We start from the raw sequence: 20,437 nt of genomic DNA on the forward strand, positions 1-20,437 counted from the left end.
ACACACACACACACACACACACACACACACACACACACACACACACAGGCACAAAGGACAAAAAACAAGCTCATAAAGACACACACACAGACACATCTATACACACACACGCGCGTAGCCCTCCGGTCCTGATCAATACATGACAAGAGTAAATCTCCTCCGGACGTCAGGCAGTCCAATCAAAGGGCTTGGTGTTCTTATAGGGAATCACAGGAGCCAGGGGGAGGCAAACAATGATGTGAATCCTCAACAACAACACAATGGCCCCACCAGCCTTGGGTTATGGGAATGGAGAGCAGTTATAAGAGCGTGAACTGTATTTCTATGCATTTTCTATACACATGTGCTTTCACATGTAATGCAGCCTCTATTTATAGGTTATTTGTACATTTCATGCATGTGTGTCTTCTCATAAATGCGTGAGGTTATACTGTGTGAAAGAAATCAGAGGTTAGGCAAAAGAGAACTAAACAAAACACATCCTATCCACCTCCAATTACCCTTATATGTAAGGGAGCCATACAAGAACAAGAATAGTGTCAGTAGTTTCCAATATTTATGGCTTGTGAGGACTAAAGAGAATTGCCATGAAACTGTGTCCGTGATCTGCCACTTGATTTATGTGTGTGTGCAAATACACTGCCATCCCTATCTATCTCTGCCAAGCTGTTTGCTCCTTTGATAGACAGGTGTCAGCTGAACAGAGCTGATGGACGCTCTTTATCAGTCTCTGGCAGACCCACACGCAGACTGACACAGACACACAAAACACACCTCAAGGTGATGGATTAGGCCTAGACAAAGACAATAGTGCCCATTCCCGTTGGGCACACAGTATTTATCATAGTGGTGGCCTGTGTTAGAAGAAGGTGCAAATGCATAACGGCACGTACACACATTGTTACGAATCAATCCATCCATCTGCTGACATTTATGGGGGATCCGGTCCTGGTGTCTGCAGAGCAGGCTGAGCAAGGCAGTGCTGACGTCCTGCCCCCCTAGCCACATCTCCAAGCCGCTCCTGGGGGATCCTGGGGGATCCTGGGACTTGCCCAGGCCAAGTGGGATATGTAGTCTTACCAGTGCGTTATGGGTCTGGGTTTCCTCCCCAGTTGGACATTCCCAGAATTTGCCTGATGCCTGAATTCTCTCAACTGGTTCCTTTCAATGCGAAGCAGCAACGGTTCTAATCTGGGTTCCTTCTGTTAATCAAACGATCTTTTTCTCTTGATCACTCCCTAGACCTCATGTGGCTTAAATGTCAATTGTCATCTAAATTGAGAGCTTCGCCTTGAGGTTAAGTTCCCTCTACACCACAACGGTCTGGTACAACGCTTGCATCATTGGCGACACCACAGTAGTTTAATAGTTGGTTTCACTCTCCTTCTTGAAAGGCTACAGCTCAGGAGGAGGGGCTGGGAAATATATCTACATTTTATTGATATCGTGATATGAGACTAGATATTATATTTTGAATATTGTAATATGGCATACGTGTTGTCTTTTCCTGGATTAAAAGCTGCATTATAGTAAAGTGATGTAATTTTCTGAGTTTACTAGACTTTTGTAGCTTTTCTATTATTTGCCTTTACCCACTTTGTCATTATATCAACATTACTGATGATTATTTATCAAAAATCACAATGTGTAAATATTTTGTGACAGCACTAATGGTCACGCCTACAATATCGAGATATTCAGTAAAAAATATCGTGAAATTTGATTTTCTCCATTTCGCCAAGCACTATGAAGAAGTAAGGAGAATTGTAAATCGCAGGGTTGGAGGTTCAATTTGATGTCAAAGCGTCCTGGAGCAACATAACAAGCTCCAGTTTCTCCTGATGGTTAAGCGTGTGCCTGGCATGGGTGAATGAGAAGCAAACTGTAAAGCAATCCGTTTACTTCCACTTATGAATAACACTCTGAGGAACTTGAACTTCTTCACTAGTGACAGTGACTCGCTCCCAGGCACAGGGGCCGATCCACTGAACCATTACCTCGGACATATAGGTGCTGACCCTCATCCTAACCATTGTACACTGTACTGAAGCTCACTGTCTAATGAAGCCATCACAAATACATCATCTATAAAAAGGCAGTGCTGCAATCCCGAGGCCATCAAACCGGACACTCTCCAGCCCTTGGAATGAAAACTCTGCCGCTGCTGTTATACAGTTATTGCAATCTCCCCGAATTCCTCAAGACGTCCCACAAGACATCCGAGGCGACGCGGTGAAAAGCCTTCTGAGAGCATAAAATACATGTAAGTTGGATTGCTACCAATCACCATGTAACGAGGCCCGGCCTCCTCTTCCTGAAGAAAACGCACTGCGAAAGTGTTCAAGTCTTAAAGCGAGGACCGGACAACACCGTGGTAGCAACCTGTCAATCACGAGGTAGCCTCATCCTAAAGCATTCCCTGCTTTAGTGTCTATTTTACACTAAATGAGACCATCATTTACTAAATGAACATTATGCAGTATTGAAGACGACTTGAAGCTAACAATTAAGACCATAAACTCATGTTTAAATTGTTCACTGAGGTAATAAATCAAGGGAGAAGTGTAGTCATTTTCCCGCAGACTTCTATACATTCTGACTTTTTTTGCAACCCACTGCCCCTTTGGTAAAGTACCTTGATGAAAGAATGAAGCTGCTCCAGCTGGGAGAAGGCTTGGCTTAGCTGTCTCTGAATCCTGTCCAAGGCACGGGAGCTCTGCTGGGTCAACCCCTCCATTTGCTCAGTGGCTGTCTGTTCCAGTGCAGCCAGAGCCTGCTCACTGGCTCCCACTCGAGCCTGCAAGGCATGCATGCGCTGCTCCTGTAAAAGACAAATGTGCAGGCAGAACTGGTGAGCTAAAGGCAAAACAATCTTTAGAAAGTAGAGAGTCTGCATAGGTCTGTGAGACATTGGTGGCTGGCAATTGTAGAATTTTACATTTTGCCGACACCTAGAGGTAATGTCAAATGAGAGCGACACATAAAGGGCTTTTCCATTAGCACTTTTGTCCTAGCCGAGTGACACCATGCCACTTGATTTGGGTTTCCTTAATCGGTTTTAGCGCGCTGAGTTGTGTTTAGTTGCGCCCAAGAAGGACCATCTCGAGCGGGTTGCGGTGACGTCTCGCCGACCTCGGTCAACCAGTGACGACGCCCCCTTCCACAGGTGTGTGGCGAGACTAAACTCATGTCCGTGCAGGAGACCAGAGAGAAAGACGGTGTGTGTTTTCAGCTGTCAGAACATCTGTTGTCTCCTGCGTTCCTGTTTGTACTTTGTGCTTTTTTTTTACCGTTTCGCTTTCAGCTGTATAGGAGTCGTGTTAAGTTGCTGCCAACCCAACACTTCCTAATTTTTTAAATGACTTTTAAATGAGGAAATAACGGGTGACTTTAATTGTGAAGAACTTATAGAAAATGAAATGTGTTTATCACCAAATGAGCGGAGCTTTGTTAGTGGCTATATTTCAATAGAAACAAGACTACTAATATACTGCAGAGTGGAAAAACAGGCAACAAGCTGCAAATATGACAGTCAAACTAAGCCAGCACGTGTGTGGAAAAGTGAATGTAGGCTGCAGTTATATTCAACAGGATTGAAAAAAATAACATACAGGTGCCTATGAAAAGCATTTTGCACATCTAAATTTATTGTTTTACAACTTTACAACTACAAAGGACTGAAAACAGCTGCAGTGTAAAGATTCACCGAAGTTATTTTCCCCCAATCCTGAAACCTTTACGTACTTTTAAACTGTGATCTGCCCTGTGGGGTCAGTGGACCATAGGGGTGGGAATCTCTTGGCACCTCACAAATCGATTCAGATTCAGATTCAGAGGGCTACGATGCGATTATAAAACGATTATCCATTCATCTTGATGCATCAAAAATAAAATTTAAATAAACACTCCGGAAAAGGTGTTTACTATGCAGTTAAGTAGCTGAACTGAACTTGCCTCTCACAACTCAAACTGCTGTAGCACAAAACTGATTATTTCAAACTCAAGTTCAAATTTCTAAAACATATTTGAATGTTCCTTATGATATCATTATAGTGAAAACTAGCCGCTTCCTACCTTTTTTTCCAGGTCCTCCTTCAGTTTTTTACAGGAGGCTTCATATTGGCTTTTCTCTGTGGTTGCAACATTCAGTCTCCTCTTCAGAGAATCAACGAGGGCCTTCCTGTTGGTGGCCTCCTCTGATAAAGTCTTCCCCTGTAGAAAGTTGGAACAAAGAGGAAACAGGAAGCTGAGCAATTGTGTGGGGGTACTGACGTCATATATAGTTATACGTTTCACTCAAATCAATGAAGTATCTATTCTATTAGTTGATTCAACAGTAACCACAATTCATTATTTTGCTTCTAAGTCATCTAGGAAACATAATATCCGGGATATTAGAAATACTGAGCACTGCAATAGCTCATTCTCTTTGTCATTCTACCAACGAGCATCAAATGATTTGGATGATATGACAATGGTGTCAGCTGTATCTTGTGTACCTTCTTCTCCAGCTCCTCCACCTGTCCTCGGTAACTTTTCTCCATCTCCTGCAGGAACTTCAGTCTCGTCTTCAAGTCCTCCACCAGCTGCCTCTTCATGGTCACATCTCGCTCTGTGTGGCTCGCCCTGGGAAACACACACACACACACACACACACACACACACACACACACACACACAAAAAAAAAACACCAACATCCGAATAAGGTATGAAGTATAAATCAATGTGCATTTTTCCAGATATTCACATTCATGCACAGGCACACACACTCACATAAAGCGTCTACATAGCAGAACAAACACAGACACACACCGAGACAGAAACATGCACATACACACAAAGCTGGCAGGCACAGTGTCCCCATGCAGTACATCAGGCATGACAGCTCATTATGACAACTAAATACACTGGCATGCTGTTTGGGTAAGTGGAGGGAGGGGGGTGGGGGGGGGGGGGGGGGGGTGAAATAAGGTTGCATATATAATTCTAACTGGCATATATTAGAACAAGTGCTCTGGCGGGGAATGCCGCACTAAGTGTGACTGGGGAGTCCTTTTGACAAACGGCATTTTGAATCAGCAGTGACACTACTTGAAAGACTGTTAACAAGTATTTAAATGTTTATTATTTGCAGCTCAGCATTACACCAGTCACATATAGAAACACGTCAGCAGGGGGACCTGGCTGGGGAAAGACTGATTATGTTCTAAAAAATATTGTTTGTTTGTGTGCTGTACTGTGCTGATAATACTTCCCTACAGAGAGGGCGATGTCTCTGTATTGTAAGCTATTCATGCTGTAACCGTTGCAAACAAGCACCCTGTGTCACTTCCTATTTTGATAACTTACGTATTGGCATGCTTAATATTCCAGCATCCGTGAGGCCTTGTACTAAATGGGCTCAGTATGTTAGTATGTTTTATTCTGTTTTCATAAAAGGCAAATATGAGGCATTTTTCATGGTTGTCTTTACCTCGGGGAATTAGAACAAATAGAATAAAGATCATAAGCATGCAGTTAATTAAAATGTTTTTTGCCGTGTTTTTGTATTTCAAAGATGTAGTGGATCTCTTAGCTCCCATACGCATCATGGCTTGTGTGTTTTGAATAAACAGATGACGAAACGTTAGAGCAAATGCTTTCGTGTAAGTAAATGTCCCCGTCTCCCTAGGTGGATGAATGCCTGAGGGCAGACTGGCTAAATAAATGTGAGCTTGTCCTATTGGAGTGACATTAAATTAAATGAGAGGAGTCTAGCCTGGGGTCTTTGGGGGAAAGTAGCGCTGGCTGGTTACCCCATGGATTTGGCCATTAATGAGAAAACCCATATTGAACCTTTCAGATGACTGTCTGGTGTTGACTTAAAGACGGAGAGCAGCAATAATAGCCCCAGCCAGCTCCCTCTATCCCAATGCTAATGGCAATTAGATCGACAACATTTAATCGAGATGTTCTCGTCTTCTGCACCCCAAAAAGAATAGAGGATAAAAAAGAATGCAGGAGATGTGCTGCTTCTGCCAGAGCGTGTGATCTCTATTTATGAGTGTTAGTGGAAAGAGGGAAAGAGAGCCTCAAACTATATCCCAATCACTCGCACGTTTGTTCCCTTTGTTCCGTGCTTGTTGGCAATATTGTTCATCAAACATGCGTGTATTGTAATGATAACAGTCAGTGGTCTGAAGTGTGAGTGCATAAGAGAGAGCGAGAGCGCCCAATTTCTGTGTATATGTTGTTAAGAATGAAGTGCGGGTGGACGTTTCATGTGGCTGATAGACAACAGGGCTAAAGATGAAAGAAGCTGCTTCATAAATAAGGCAGGGCCATAGTGCCGGATATTGACTGAGGACATGCCGGTATACTTTGAAATTCATTCCCCCCCCCCCCTCTTCTCTTCTTTAAGGCGAAGCAGCCTTGCTCCCTGTGTGTGTGCCGAGATGTATATTTCAGAGACGTCTAGACATGTCTTTCATTCTGAGAAGGGGTCCCTCCATGGAGGCAAATGGTGAGGTATTGGCAAGAAAAGATGGCGAGTTAGTTGTGTGTGTGTGTGTGTGACAAGAGCCAGAGGAGAGAGTAAGGCTGTCGTGGAAAGCTGAGGGATGTTCACTCTGTCTGCCTGTGATCCGCTGTGCTTTGGTCACACACAAACACAAACCCGCTGCGATCGTACACATGCCCTGGATGCATTATTGAGAATGGCAGGCAGAGGACACAGCATACCAGACAAAGAGAGCGAGAGGGAGGAAAGCCAAGTTGTTCTTTGTACCTTTCTCTCACTTCAAAGATGAGACACTAATGCAGAATGATGATATACGCCTTTCACAACACTGTTTAAATCTTGACAGTTTCCCTGAGTGAATTGTTTATAGCTCTACATTATGACTGTAACGCAGCGATTGCTACAGTAGGTGAACCATGTAACTCATTAGGGCTTGTGGCCCACAGGCCAGAGTGATGCTGTGTGGGTTTTAGTGTCACTGGCCAAAATGGTCCCTCCTGCGGCACACAAACAATCAATACACTGCTTTGATTAGCACTCCGTATCTGCTGCCCACATAAGTAACATCGCACACTACATGACACACAAGACACCCACATGCTCACATGTGCGCAGGCACCAATTCCTTCATTGATATGTATTCACTCGCTCATGAGAACATGCATGATTTCACCGATGCTTCACGCAGAGGAGAAGCACGCCTAAGTGGAGTGCAGCAGACAGAGTGCTGCCACATGGTGGAATCAAACACTACAGATGGGAGCTGCAGAGAATGTGCAAACATGCAGACAGACACACAGGGAGACAAAGAGAGAGAGAAGGATGCAAAAAGAAAAAAAGAGGAAAAGTAACAACTGTTCTGCAGAGAAACACAAAGAGAAAGAAGTGATACTAATGAAGAAAAAGGTGTGAAACTAACTTGTCCTGCAGCTGACGGAGCTTGTCCTCCTTCTCCTGGAGTTGGCCTCGCAGGGCTTTGTTAGCCGCCACCTGCCTTGTGACCTCCGCACTTGCACTCTGGGGGGAGGGCACACGGTGCGTGTGTTTGTTAATGTGTTTGAGTGTGCGATCAGGGGGGGGGGGGGGGTTTGCGACACGGCTGATGACAGGTCAGGCGCAGCATGCCTCCTCATTATAGCTACAGCGGGAGGGTAGAAGGTGCTAAAAGAGGTTAAAAGGAAAGCTGTATTTTCCAAAGTGGATGAGAAGAGGGGAGTAATATGAAAAAATAACAACGTATAGACCTTAACCACGGTATATATTTCAACGGAGACTATACTGTATATACGTGAATAAAAAGACTAATGTGTTAAACAGGTTTAAAAAATAAAATAAATCCAACAGCAACATTTAATCTTTATTATTAAAATGTCTTTTAGATCTCTGCACTGCGACATATTAAGACACACGCCTCATGACGACAGCCTGACTTCTGATCATTCGCATGATGGATATTTGAACGTGCATGTTCACTTTGGTTTAAAGGGCCCCGTGTCTCTTGTGGGACCTGTAACAGTACAAGCTTTTGACAACGTGCTCACTCAGTGCGTGCACCCCCACAGTGCATCCCTCGCCTCTCCCTTTTGCTGTCACCTGACATGACTTTCTTGGCTGTGTGTAATGACAGCAGCAATCTGCTCGGTGACACTGATGAGCTGGCTGCAGAGAGGGTGATACTACCGTGGTACCACTCGCACCTCATTCCCTATGATGTTGGGCACGTCTCTAACTGTTATTCCCCATTTTATCATCTTCCTGACAGGTACCCCGTAATGAGATCAAATGATAAGAAATGCTAATTTATGTCGAAATCACATGCAATTTCAGGTGATGTTGAGTGTAGATTGAACGGCTCAAGAATTAGTTTTTTTTTTATGCTATATGATTTGAAAGTAAAAACCTTGACAGAGTTTCTAAACCCCTCAAGGAAAGCAGGCTATTCAAACAAGTGAGACGTTAAAGTGACTCAGAAATATCAATGTTTGATCAAATACCAGGGAAATGTTTGTTTCTGAATACAAACATTAATGCCAGCACTGGTAAACTGTTTGATACTGCCCAATCAGTAAAAAGGGCAACAAAAAGAAAATTCACACTGAAATGTGCGAAATTCAAAACCTTTATTTTATTACTTTTTTTCCATCAACTTGCCTGTACGGACGGAAATTCCTTTTCAATAAATTTTTGACAAATATTTTTTGAGCCAAACAGCATTAAAACACGTTTTCAATTCCTTGTTATTCACGGTATTATCTACTCAAGCTTCACAGTGCACAAAATTGGAAATGAACACAATCCTTAATACCGTCATCCTATTAAGAGATTTATCTCATAAGGCGTGCACAATAAGACAAAGCATGAGGCCCATTCATTACCACCAGAGTTCTGCTCTGAACCACGAACCTTAAGTCTGGCTTGAAGTTGTTTGACCTCAGCCTCCAGGGCCTGGTGGGCCGGATTAGCCGGGGCGGTCATGGTCCCGCCGTGGCAGGAGCACTGTGCGTGTACTGGTGCTGCTGGTACAGTTTGTTGGGGTAACGTGATCTGCCTCCACTGCTCCAGCTCCATCGCCAGAACCTTTTTCTGCTGCTCCTTACCAGTCAGGTCAGAGGTCAGCTTCTGCAACCGACAGAAAGAATTGGTGGTCTACTGCTAATGATACTTCAACTAAAACAAACTTAAGTTTTGTCAACTGTTACTAAAACAAGGAAACCTCATTTTTTGTTCTAGGATGTCGAGTGCAACAGTAAAAAGTAATGGGAGACATGATATAATGTTCTAAATCCCAGCTTTCTCTGCTTTAAGATGCACAATAAAAAGTACGACTGTTGTAAGAAAAGACTTAATTTTGAATTCACATTCCACGAATGTGATCGACGCAGAGACAAAGTAGACACAATATGTTGGAAATACTGTATGCGTTAGCAACAGGGGGCTTTGCTTTAATATCTAGTCTGTGATAAATCTCCTTTTTTATGCTAATTAGGAGGCAGATGAAGCCGTTACCCAGTCAATAGGGCCTAATTCTCGCTGTGATTGGCATGCATAATAAAGCCATCCTGCAGAATCAGAAAGCACTTTGGGACGGAGTGAGTTCAGTATTTAGTGAGAGGATGGGTTTTGAGTGATGAACGATAATGGCACTAGCTGATCATGTACATTGTACAGTGTATCAATGATTCTAAACACAAGCATCTGAGGTGAAGACTTTTAACCACATGTGAGCGATGGAGCTCAAAAAAAAAAATCTCTTTGTCTGCTTATCAAGAAAATATGGCGCAGAAACACGTCTGTTTGGTTCAATACTGCCCCAATTAGCTGACCTGGTATCATTTCAAACATCAAGAATGCTTAATGGCACAAATAGGAGACATGATACATGATGCCGCACACATGGGGTAAATGCTGAAAACACACACAGAGAACACACGCACACACCAAAGTGAAACCACAGATTCCCAGGAGTTGGCTCCCTGCTCTGCATACATGGAGGTTATTGATATCTGGTTGCTGGCTGACACCTTTTAATAGAATCCCTCTTGTTTTAGGTTTCCTCTGCTCTGTTGAAGACGCACATGCCACATCCCCGGGAGAGGGTGGGAGAGATAGAAGTAGCAGCGATAGAGTAGGAGAGAGGAAGGAGTGGAGAATGAAAAGCGGGGCTATGGCTGCAGTAGCCGCGGTGCACGAATTAAGAACGGCATTGATGACAGTTCCTGTAATACAGGCTTTGATTTCACGGGGCATTTTTTTCAGCCCTGGTGAGAGATGACACTGACATGGGCTGATTTACTGGTGGTCCATTAGGCTGGAAGAGAGGACACCTCTCACTGATACCTTTCCAAGTGATACTCAATCAGTAGCAGGATAAATAAGGAAAAGGCTGAAACACAGCTGTAATAGCCGCACATAAACACATGCACAAATCACAGTGTCAACATAAACCAACCAAGATAGACACTAGTGTATCATCTACTTTATGTGTTCCTCAATCACTTTGTATTCATCCTGTTGGCCAGACTTTCTATGTGATTTGATATTTGCAAATATCATCAAAATTTAAATAATTTCTGGATCTTTTGAAATTCAGTGGATTGTGTCTGATGCACCCACTAATCCTGTGATAATCCCAGCCCCTTACATGTTAGAGGAGGGCAGTGCACTCATGTAAAGAGATGAAGCTGTTAAATTTGCGAGGCAATGTCACAGTACACTGCAAAGTGAAGTAAACGGGGAAGTAATGACTGAGTGAGGTAGATAATCCAAGCACCAAAATGATCCCGTATTTGGATGATACGCATGACTAGCACATTTCGTCAAGAGCTAGCCTCGGTAGAAATAGGAGGGCATGCTTCACCTGTCACCTGGGTTATTTAAGTTTCTTATGCCACCTTAAAAGGATATTTCCAGTTTATTACAGCTTGGGTCATATTTTCGAATAGTTGCCATGTTCCTAGATCTCAAAGTGAATCGATGGGAAGAAACACGGCTGGTCATACAATCTGATGGACAGTAATGTTTTTTTACAGTCACCTCCAGGTTATCCAAACTCATTTGAAAGAGAAAACTAAGGTGGACATTGTGAACATCAATCATAGTTCACAGACTTGTGTTTCCACTTTGACCTACAGTACTTGCCGTAGTCGTGAGTGCAAGTTTCCCTGAGCAATGAGGGATCGTTACTGACATTGCAGGGGCACTCGCTTTAGCTTTTACCTCCAAATAAAGTGGTCGAGATAATCTGTCTAAAACTTTTGGTGTGATTGTCTGACTGTTTGTATTATTTGCCACATTGGACTTTGTTGCAGTGATATTGCCGTGGTCCCTCGATCTCAGCAATGGCATCATAACCAAACCAAGAAATAATAAATAGGAATCATCCTTTGTGATTAATATGTTGGGAAGAAAGGGAAGCAGCCACACATTTCTGCACTGCGGGTCTGAAAGTCAGGGTTACATGCTGGTGCTGATTAAGACATCTGTCAGGATACCGTTGTGCTGGGGACTCGGTGATGAAAGTTTCACCATGCTGTTGAACACATGTTCCCCTTAGGCTGGGACATGGAGAGCTGAGTGCAGCATTACAAAGCACATCACACTTCTCATGTTAAAGATTTAAGAGCAGCAAAATGTCGTTTAAATAGCAGCTATTAAATGCAGTTGTTAAGACGGTTAGAAACTCAAAACCCAAACTCATACAAAGACCACTGAAGGGAAGGTGAATAAAAAAAGAAGCAGGCTTAACAATGAAAGGAGTTAAGGAAGGGAGCAACAAGGGAGGGACAGAATGGCTGAAACATCAGGAAGACACAGCAACTTGAGGTGAACGGATTAATCGGTTTAGCCGATAAATGTGTGACAGACTTATGTTTTTAAATGTAGAATAGATCAGAGATCAGAGACATCATAATAACTCCAAATACCTACAACCTTTATTCTTTCTAGCAAAAGGGATAGAAAAAGTGGGTCCAGGTGAACAGCTGATTTTGCAAAAAGCGTAAAGATGGTTTTGGAGAGTTGTATTTTGTTTCCGTCGAGTTTGAATGAAGAGCGTTTTACGATGCTCTGCCGCTGGAACAGACCGGACGATTAATCTGCTATCAGCTTTTTCCTGATCCAAACTTATTATATCGGCCTTTAAAAATCCACTATCGGTCGATGTCTAACAGCAACACAGACAAGTTTCTGAGAAACTGCCATGCTACTTCTCACATGATGGCCCCTGTGGAGGCTGTCCTAAGCCAATTACAAGCAGAGAGTTTTAGTTAGAAAGTTGGCAAGGACCGCCTGGAACAAGCCCAAAGTCCATCACCTCTTGCCCTTTCCAGAGAGGGCAACAAGACATGGCTTTGGCCAGTCAGTCGGCTCCAACTTTCTCTGGTGGAGTGGCATTAATACTGCAGGAGGGAAGAGGAAACTAACAGGAAGACAACAATTCCCTCTCTGTCCACTCAATCACGGTGTGTGTGTGTGTGTGTGTGTGTGCATACTCGTGTGGCTTTACTGCTGTGTCTGAGTCTAAGATCTCGTTGGCCCTTAGCAATCAGATGCCTGGGTGGGAGCACAAGGGCCACTTCCTAGGTAGCAGCACTATGAGGGCTGAAGTCTAATATACTGCATCTGTACTATTCACTCAGTAAACATATGGACATACAGACACATGCGCCTAATCAGGCGTCCAGTGGGACCTCGCTGGCTGCTGCTATGTCTGAATTCTCCAAAAGAAGTCTCCTGCCTGTCCCATTAACAACTGTATCTGTCTGGGTGTTGGTGTGTGTATGTGTGTGTCTGTGTACAGTATGTGTGTGTACATATGTTGGTTTGTACAAGGAAACCCTGGCAGGCAAGGTACGGTTTAGGGCCAAAGCGCTTGGTGTTTTATTTATAGTCTATACCAAGTCTAAGAGTTTCCTACCTGGAGGCAGGTACTAAATAACTAAATGAGTGTGTGGCAGTGGTCACTGTGTGTGTGTGTGTCTGCACACGCAGGTGCTTGTATTTGGAGAAATGTAACTGCTAGTGACACAGATTGTTGAGGAGGACTGCCTTGTTGAAACATTCAGCGAGACGAGGAAACAGCAGAGTCGGAGAGAGGAAAAGGAGAGAGGGGGGAGATTCTCGTCCTCTCCTCTGCTCCATGGCGCTGACCTCCACAGACGAGGGTAGGCCTGTCAGCCACACTTATTAAGCCTGATATGTGCAAAGGACCTGCTACTGCTGCACTCTCGGTCCTCAGCAAATACAAAAGAGCCACAAAAAGAAAGACAAAGACAGTAAAATAAGAAACTTATTACAAGCTTTCCGATTTACTCATATCCTTGTTTTTTCCCCCCAAGTTACCTGTGTGAGCTGCTCGCTGCTGCAGAGCTTCTCAGTGAGGGAGTTGAGTTGTGCCGTGATCTTCTCATTGGCCCTTCGCAGCTCTTTGGCAGACAGCAAAGCGTCTTTCCTGGCACTCCGTAGTATGTCAATGTGATGCTGTAGGGACTCTATGCGCTGCTGCAGAGAAGAGGAGGAGCAGTGCTGGGTCTTCATTAGCATCCTCTTCTTCCTGCTCCACCTCCTTTCCTCTCCTCTCGTCCCTCGGTCCCAGGGCTCATGCTGTTCATCGTCTAACAGGAGGAAGTACACGCAGGCACCTCAGAGTTGACAAGTGCACAGAACAAATCCCTATTTAGAAGCTACTGGTGGGAGTTAACAGGCTTATGTAAAAGTGTCTCTGTGTATGCACAAGTGAAAACTGTGATATATTTAACTACTTGAATGATTAACATTTGCCATTTATAACCAGGAGTGTCAAGTTCTGAAAACAAAAAAAAAACAAAGCTTGTTAACTTCTTAAAAACTTGTTTCCGATCGACAGCACGTACATACATTGAGTGTTCTTCCTGCTTCAATTAATAGTCGATTAGACTTTTGTAGTTTTGCATGGGTGTGAAAAAGGGAGAACTCACGCTACCTTGGGCCAGAACATCGGGTTGTCTTCTGTTGGATTTTGCTGCGGGTGCCGTTGTGTTCGAGCTCTGTGAACACCTGTAGGACTGAAAGAACAGAAAAGTCAGAGACAGAGATGAAAAGCAGCTGTTAGATGTAACACAACCGCTTGACATGTTGTGCTTCCTGAAACGCAGCTCATAATGACACCATGATCACAGGCTGTGCTCAGTTTAACGCGACAAGACAAATCACCCTGCGCTTTAATAATTCACCTGAGCGCATTCAACTGACTTCAACACAAACGCTTCTCAGCCCGGATATTACTCCTGACAGACGCTTGCAAATACCGCCTTTCTTCAATCACTGTGGAAGAGCCGTGATTCACTCTTACAGTATGACTTGTGTGTGTGTGTGTAGTCATTTGCACGCATAAGTGTGTGTGCGTGTGACATCTCCCAAATGCACCATCGTTTGTAGTGACATCAAAGAAGGCACCCCCCCCTCCCCCCCTTCTTCTCTGCCTGTTTCCTTTGTATAAAGGGTCAGGTAGGAGTTGATCAGTGCCAGGTTTGATCACACAGTGCCTTGCAGAGAGAAGAGTGGAGGGGGGGGGGGGTGAACCCTCTGGTTTGTGACATAGCGTGTCGTGAGGGGCCGGGGCTGTCACAGCGATGAGCCGGGGAGGAGCTGATGGGCACATTTAGCGGATCTGGAGCAGTGAAACTTAAGGGGATCTGAGAGTGAGGGTCCTGACAGCTCCCTGGCTACATGTACAACAACAACCTTCTCCTCGTCTCCACCTTCTACCTAGCTCCCCTCCTCTTGGAAACAGAAAGCAAGGGAGACAGAATATCTTTAAAGGTGCCCCTTCTTTCCCCACTTCTTCTCTTACTTGACGGAGATATCTCTCTGGGGTTTGGAGCTGCCATGTCCTGCTATGAAGCGGTTTGATACGGATGAGAAAAAGGGCCCAGGCCTATTGATCGTAATGCTGTGGAGAGGAGACGGTAAAAGAAGGAGCACCGACAATCACACATGGGCAAGGCTTTGTGAATGCAAGAGCAAAGGGACTCGAGATCACATGAACCTCTATAACTGTGTTACCTTTATGGTAAGACATGAATAACATTAAAACATTAAATAAAACACACTCCCTTCACTATCAACTCGCAACAAAAATACTTCATCTGCTCTCCTACAACTCTAACAATCATCCTGTCAGAATAAATGTGTGGACATTGAGGACATTTTAGTAAATAGTACATTACTCAAATGACTGTATAAGGCAGAATGAAACATAACACAGATTTTGTAGCTGTAAATAACTGAAACATTCTGACTTAAATTAAATCAAATTCCAGTTTTAAGGTCTAGTAATAAATACGTATCAATTTACTCAGAATATGCTGAATATCACATCTTAAAATTGTGTATTGTAAATTTAGGATCAAACATTATAATTTTGTAAACTGTACACATAAAACGTATTCTTCGATAACTGAGTGATGATTTAGAATCAGTGTACGGATTCAGAAATAGTTTCTATGATAGTCTTTCACCCCTGAAATAATGGCACAATTAAAACAAGCCTGTCACAACCTGAACAAAAAGCTGCGTGTGCTCTCATTCATAGGCTGTCTATTCACATACATCCTATTTAAATGTTACTCTTGGAATATACACATGCCATGACTGTAGAAGTGTATTATTCGTTCCTTTTTTTGACCAACCTTTTTGTTAGAGCGTTGTCTGTAACGCATTGGCCCTGCGGTCACACTGTTGAGACTGTCCTCGTACTCCTCACCACTGTCAGTGCACAGACAAATGAGAAGGGTTATTACAGGCCAGAAGTTGAACCCTCAACCCTGCCTCTGAAACTACCACAACTTGACAAAAATCCAATTTACCTTTTATGGTTGATTTAGTTGACATCAAGCAAAAATATGTGCATGCATGCCCCCCCCCCCCCCCCCCTGCCTTCCAACAGAAAATCAATGTCCCATCCAATTTCCGAGCTGGAAGTGTAAATGTGGGTGTAAATGAAGTGAAAAGCTGCAGTGTCTTGTGCTGATGGTGAATGCATCAACATGTATGAGAGCGGCTGTGGCCTTCATTAGCCCTCTGTGTGTGACAGACGTGTGTGAGAGGCACGGCTGAGCGGAGCCAAGCAAAGTTGCATCTGATGGACACACGGCGAGGCTTCCTGGGACACACATACACACAGGTTTATTGACAGTGACCTTTGACGTGAAGGTGGAAGCCAGTGACATTTACGCTGGCGGGTTTATTAAGGTGGGGCCTGGGAGAATCAGCGGAGGTAAAGACCACGGAGAGAGGATCTAACTGGAACATGACAGGGCTGTGGGGCTAGTTAGGGTTAAAGCCGGTCTGGAAGGGGCACGGGGACTTGCTGAGGATCACTAAGTAAATCCAGTAAAACCAAGGTTACAAGCATTTGATGAAAAACGATACCCGTTTCATGCTGGTGAGGCAGCTAAACCGGTCCTACTTAAATTTTTTGCCTTGTGAATACAAGTCTGAAGTCATCTCACTAAAAATTTGAAAATACGTTTCTACTAATGACATGAAGATTCAAATTGACGAATACCACAGACAGTCTCCAGCTGTCCACAGTGAACAGGAGGCCAATGAGACAACAGGAGTTACGGTAAATGCACCCACAGTCCTTCAGAGTTTCCTGGATGTGTTACCACCAACAATACAGTTAAGGATGTTGTGCTGGCATGTTATGGCGATAGCATGTGTGTTGTGCAGTTACAAGAACACATATCTGTTCACTTAAAGCCTGGATGCAACATTGTTTGGGTCAGATGACTAAAGATTCTTCGATATGGGACACATTGGGTGTGATGAGTATGAAAATGAAGTGACTCATATGCCTCAACAGTCACCAGAACTCTACCCTGTTTAACGCAATCATGAACACACACTACATATTCCTGCCAACAAAACAATTCAATATGTTTCTGAGCACTATTCCTTCTGCCCCCCCCCCCCGCTGTCATTCTGTCCTACTCTGGAACAGAACTGCTGATCTGATCAAAATGGTCAGCTGCCACCAGCAGCTCAAAACTTGAGAGAGGGAGCCAGAGGCAACGATAAAAAGGAGGGAAAAAACAAAAACAAAGACTTGTCAGCAGCCTTAACGAGTCCGACATCTTTATTTGTCAGACTTTATTTAGAAGACCCGCTGCAAGATAAGACACGCAGAAGGCTTTACAGTAACAAATCAGTTGACAGGTGCCTTAAAAAGACAACATCTCAGTTTAGACCCCTTCTTCACAAATCCACTTAGATCCTCCTCTCAGGTAAAGCCTATATTAGACTGCTGCTTATTAGCCACATGGAGAGGGCATTAGGAAAGCAGGGCATAGCTGCACCCGGTCCCTGTTAAACAGCCTCATGTGAATTGAGATGGGGTGGATTACAGCCTGGTGAATTAGTTGGTGAAGAAATGGGGAGTTAGTAGGATCGAGCAAAAGAGAGAGAGAGAGCAGATACAGAGAGGCATACGAGGAGAGAAAGTGAAGGGAAATAAATATCAGCGATAGCTGTGAGTGTTTGAAATCAAATCATTCCGACCATCACTCAATAAATGTTGTCTCAGTGGCTTTTTTTGCATAAAACATACATGAAATAATTACTGTCGATGGTTCTTAATTTAGAGGGTGCTAAACAGCTTGTAGACATCTGGTACTGAGCCGAGTGGGGTCATTCAAAATTTATCCAACTAAATTAACGCGAGGAGAGAAAAGAGGAGGGTGGGTAAGATGGAAAGGAAGTGTGTGTGTGTGGGTGGGTGCGCATTGGGAGGGCTTTATAGAGAGGAAATAAGAGTAGCACGCACACACATTTGTGAATTGACATGCCACAGGATATCCAACATGACTAGACGCAGGGTGGGGTTACCTTCTATACATGTACGGTTGTGTGTGTACGGGTGGAGAGTGGGGGTGGGGCTTGCTACTTGCAGGGGGATCCTTAGCGCTGTCAAGGGGGGGTTAGTGAATATGCAAAGGACCAGTAAATTAAATCAAGCTGCCAAACTGTCAATTTCGAGGTAGCGTGACTAGTGCATGAAAATGGCATCACTGGAATGGTATCGGAGCTTCGGGCGGCCCCCTTATCCCTGGGCTTTCCTGGCATCGGTTCAACTTTGTGCGGAGAGGTGGCTAATTTTGCATGCAAATTTCAGTAAATAAGCTCCGAGCAAGGCATCCCAGGATATTTCAAAGGATCTGACAGTAGTTTCCCCCTCCTCTCTCCTTCTCTCTATCATTCTTGCTCGCATTCTTCTTTTGGCTCCTGAATACCAACTAGACAGCAGATGAAATTCAATCACCCATTTGCTTACACTTTGCATATGCACGTTGTCCCCTCGATGCTGCGTGGGGCCCCCCCACAATTCCGCCAGCCCACCCGCTCCACTCCTACCACCAAAAAAATAATGAGGAGGGCGCCTGTGAGAATAAGTGCATCTGTGTGTGCGCGTATCATTACCTATCGACACTCATATCCTCCCACTCATCCTTAGTGGGACTGGGGCAGCGGCCTTGCCAGCTGATGGCTTGATTGGGGCCGACTGTTCGGTGGCTGCGCTGGTGTAACGGACCTCTGAGCCGAGTTGTTTTGAATTTGACCTTGCAGCTAATGTTGCTTGGGATCCCGCCTGCCTGCGCTGGTGCTGCAGCACGATTCCTGAAGAAGTCCCTGGCTGCCCTGAGGATCCCTAGATCCTGTCTCAGCTTCAGCAACTGATGATGGAGCTTGGTAGCCTCTTTCTGAGAGCCAGCCAGCCGGCCTTCTAAAGCCATGATCTCACTGTGATGCCGCTCCCCCTGGGCCACGGCTTGGGCCTGGGCCGCCTCTTCACGGACAGCTTCCTGGGTTTGCAGATGATCCAGGGAGGCTTGCAGTCTGCGGCAGTTGTGGGCCAAGTCTTCCTTGGCCTCAAGTAGCTGCTCTCTCTCTTCCCTCAGCCCTTCGGTCTCCTCCTCCAGGGACACCATCCTCCGCTCCAGCTGTTCTATCTGAAGGAGTCAGAGATATGGGGCCTCAGTGGTAAAACATAGTTTTTTTCCTTGCATATCTGTTGTTTTTACCATAAGTACTCAAACTTCTGAACATGCTGCTCTTGGAATGCTAGTGAAAACAACAACATGCAAAGTTGTGAGTTCGCCCTGTTATTGGCATCAGTATCCTGTATGTTAGCAGAGGAAATTTCTATTAGACACCAGTTCCTGATTTGACCTGTGTGTGGTAGCATGCACACAGTGGTTTCCCTCCCCAGACATTTTCTCAAGGGTGTATGTGCCAATGCATATACGCTGTGTTGAACCAATGAGGGTTGCAACACCCTCCTCTCCAGCCTGGCAAGGCTATGGACATCTGACTGGCACCCCCGCACTCTGATCACCCTCATCAACCAGGAGCACTTAGTCTATTTGTTAGATCTTTGGTGGGGACTGTTTAAGAGAACAGTGCGTGCCTGCTGGGTTTGTGCCTCCAGGCCATTTTTCCCTTTTATTTGGTTCCCACTCTGCCTGCTGGTGCAGCCTGGTACCTTTCAGACGAAATTAGATGGCTATCTCCACTCTTGATGATTCACTGCCATGAAGGTAGAAGGGGGGGTGACGTACAAATTCATGCAAGCAGGGGTTTTAAAAGCAGGTGTGCAAAAACATGTGCAACCAACAAACAGCTTGGATTCAACAGTTATGTTAAATGACCTACTGTTTTCTGGGATAACTTAATACAATTTTCTCTGCTCCACCCTTAAAGTTATTATTTGTGGTCATTTGTAGAATGTTTTTCACTGTGAGAAAGACAAACTACTTCCAACACGAGACACGGAGTGGGAACAATTTCGAAGGGTTCTTGATCGAGAACATTTTCTGAGAGGCATTGTGCTTCGTTACGGCTCTGTCGAGTTTCTTTTATTGGCGATGACAAAGAACACTTAGTGACGGCACAGTGCTGTACCTTTTTAAATGACTGCTCCATTCGCTCTGAAGAAACAGAAAGCTTTTTCGGCATGCTGCTTTTGACCCGGCGCTCCTCCAGCACTTTGTGAAGCAATTCTGCAAAAGGGAACAAAGCTCGTTACTGTGACACAATGTGTCAAACTCAGGCGGCTCAATCAATAGAATGATTATAAAGAGGGTACATTAAATCAATTAGCATGACTAAGGTCTAATTTCCTTCCTATGGTCCAGTTTCTTTTTTTCTTCTGTTGTCAATTAAATCAGAAGGAATGCAGGATCCCTGATGCTCTTTTCATAAGGACTTGAAATCTTGGCACTGCTAAAACCCACCACCTGTTTCTAAGACCTTATCAAATAGCCTTTTTTCCCCCTGATTAACAGAAAGCTGTTTTATTTAGTAGTCCACGCGGAAATAGGAAAACAGTGTTCAAAAGCACACACTGGTACATCTCTCTCTCTCTCTCTCTCTCTCTCTCTCTCTCTCTCTCTCTCTCT

General features: G+C 44.4%; 1 protein-coding gene across 1 annotated transcript in view; it reads right to left on the reverse strand.

The window, feature by feature from the left end:
* The window catches only part of cntln (centlein, centrosomal protein), an 86,532-nt gene that overhangs the window by 20,484 nt on the left and 45,611 nt on the right, over positions 1–20,437 (reverse strand). Inside the window, exons 15-24 of the mRNA XM_031863020.1 lie at positions 19,941–20,038; positions 18,459–18,988; positions 15,668–15,743; positions 13,960–14,041; positions 13,341–13,612; positions 8,904–9,119; positions 7,420–7,517; positions 4,500–4,626; positions 4,075–4,212; positions 2,636–2,821 (exon numbers count right to left, since the gene is read on the reverse strand). Of these exons, the coding sequence (XP_031718880.1) occupies positions 2,636–2,821; positions 4,075–4,212; positions 4,500–4,626; positions 7,420–7,517; positions 8,904–9,119; positions 13,341–13,612; positions 13,960–14,041; positions 15,668–15,743; positions 18,459–18,988; positions 19,941–20,038 (1,823 nt within the window). The remainder of the gene's footprint in view (positions 1–2,635; positions 2,822–4,074; positions 4,213–4,499; positions 4,627–7,419; positions 7,518–8,903; positions 9,120–13,340; positions 13,613–13,959; positions 14,042–15,667; positions 15,744–18,458; positions 18,989–19,940; positions 20,039–20,437) is intronic.

The sequence above is a fragment of the Anarrhichthys ocellatus genome, unplaced genomic scaffold (genome assembly GCF_004355925.1).
Source record: "Anarrhichthys ocellatus isolate YVR2014 unplaced genomic scaffold, GSC_Weel_1.0 scaffold28, whole genome shotgun sequence".
In the NCBI taxonomy this organism is placed as follows: Eukaryota; Metazoa; Chordata; class Actinopteri; order Perciformes; family Anarhichadidae; genus Anarrhichthys; species Anarrhichthys ocellatus.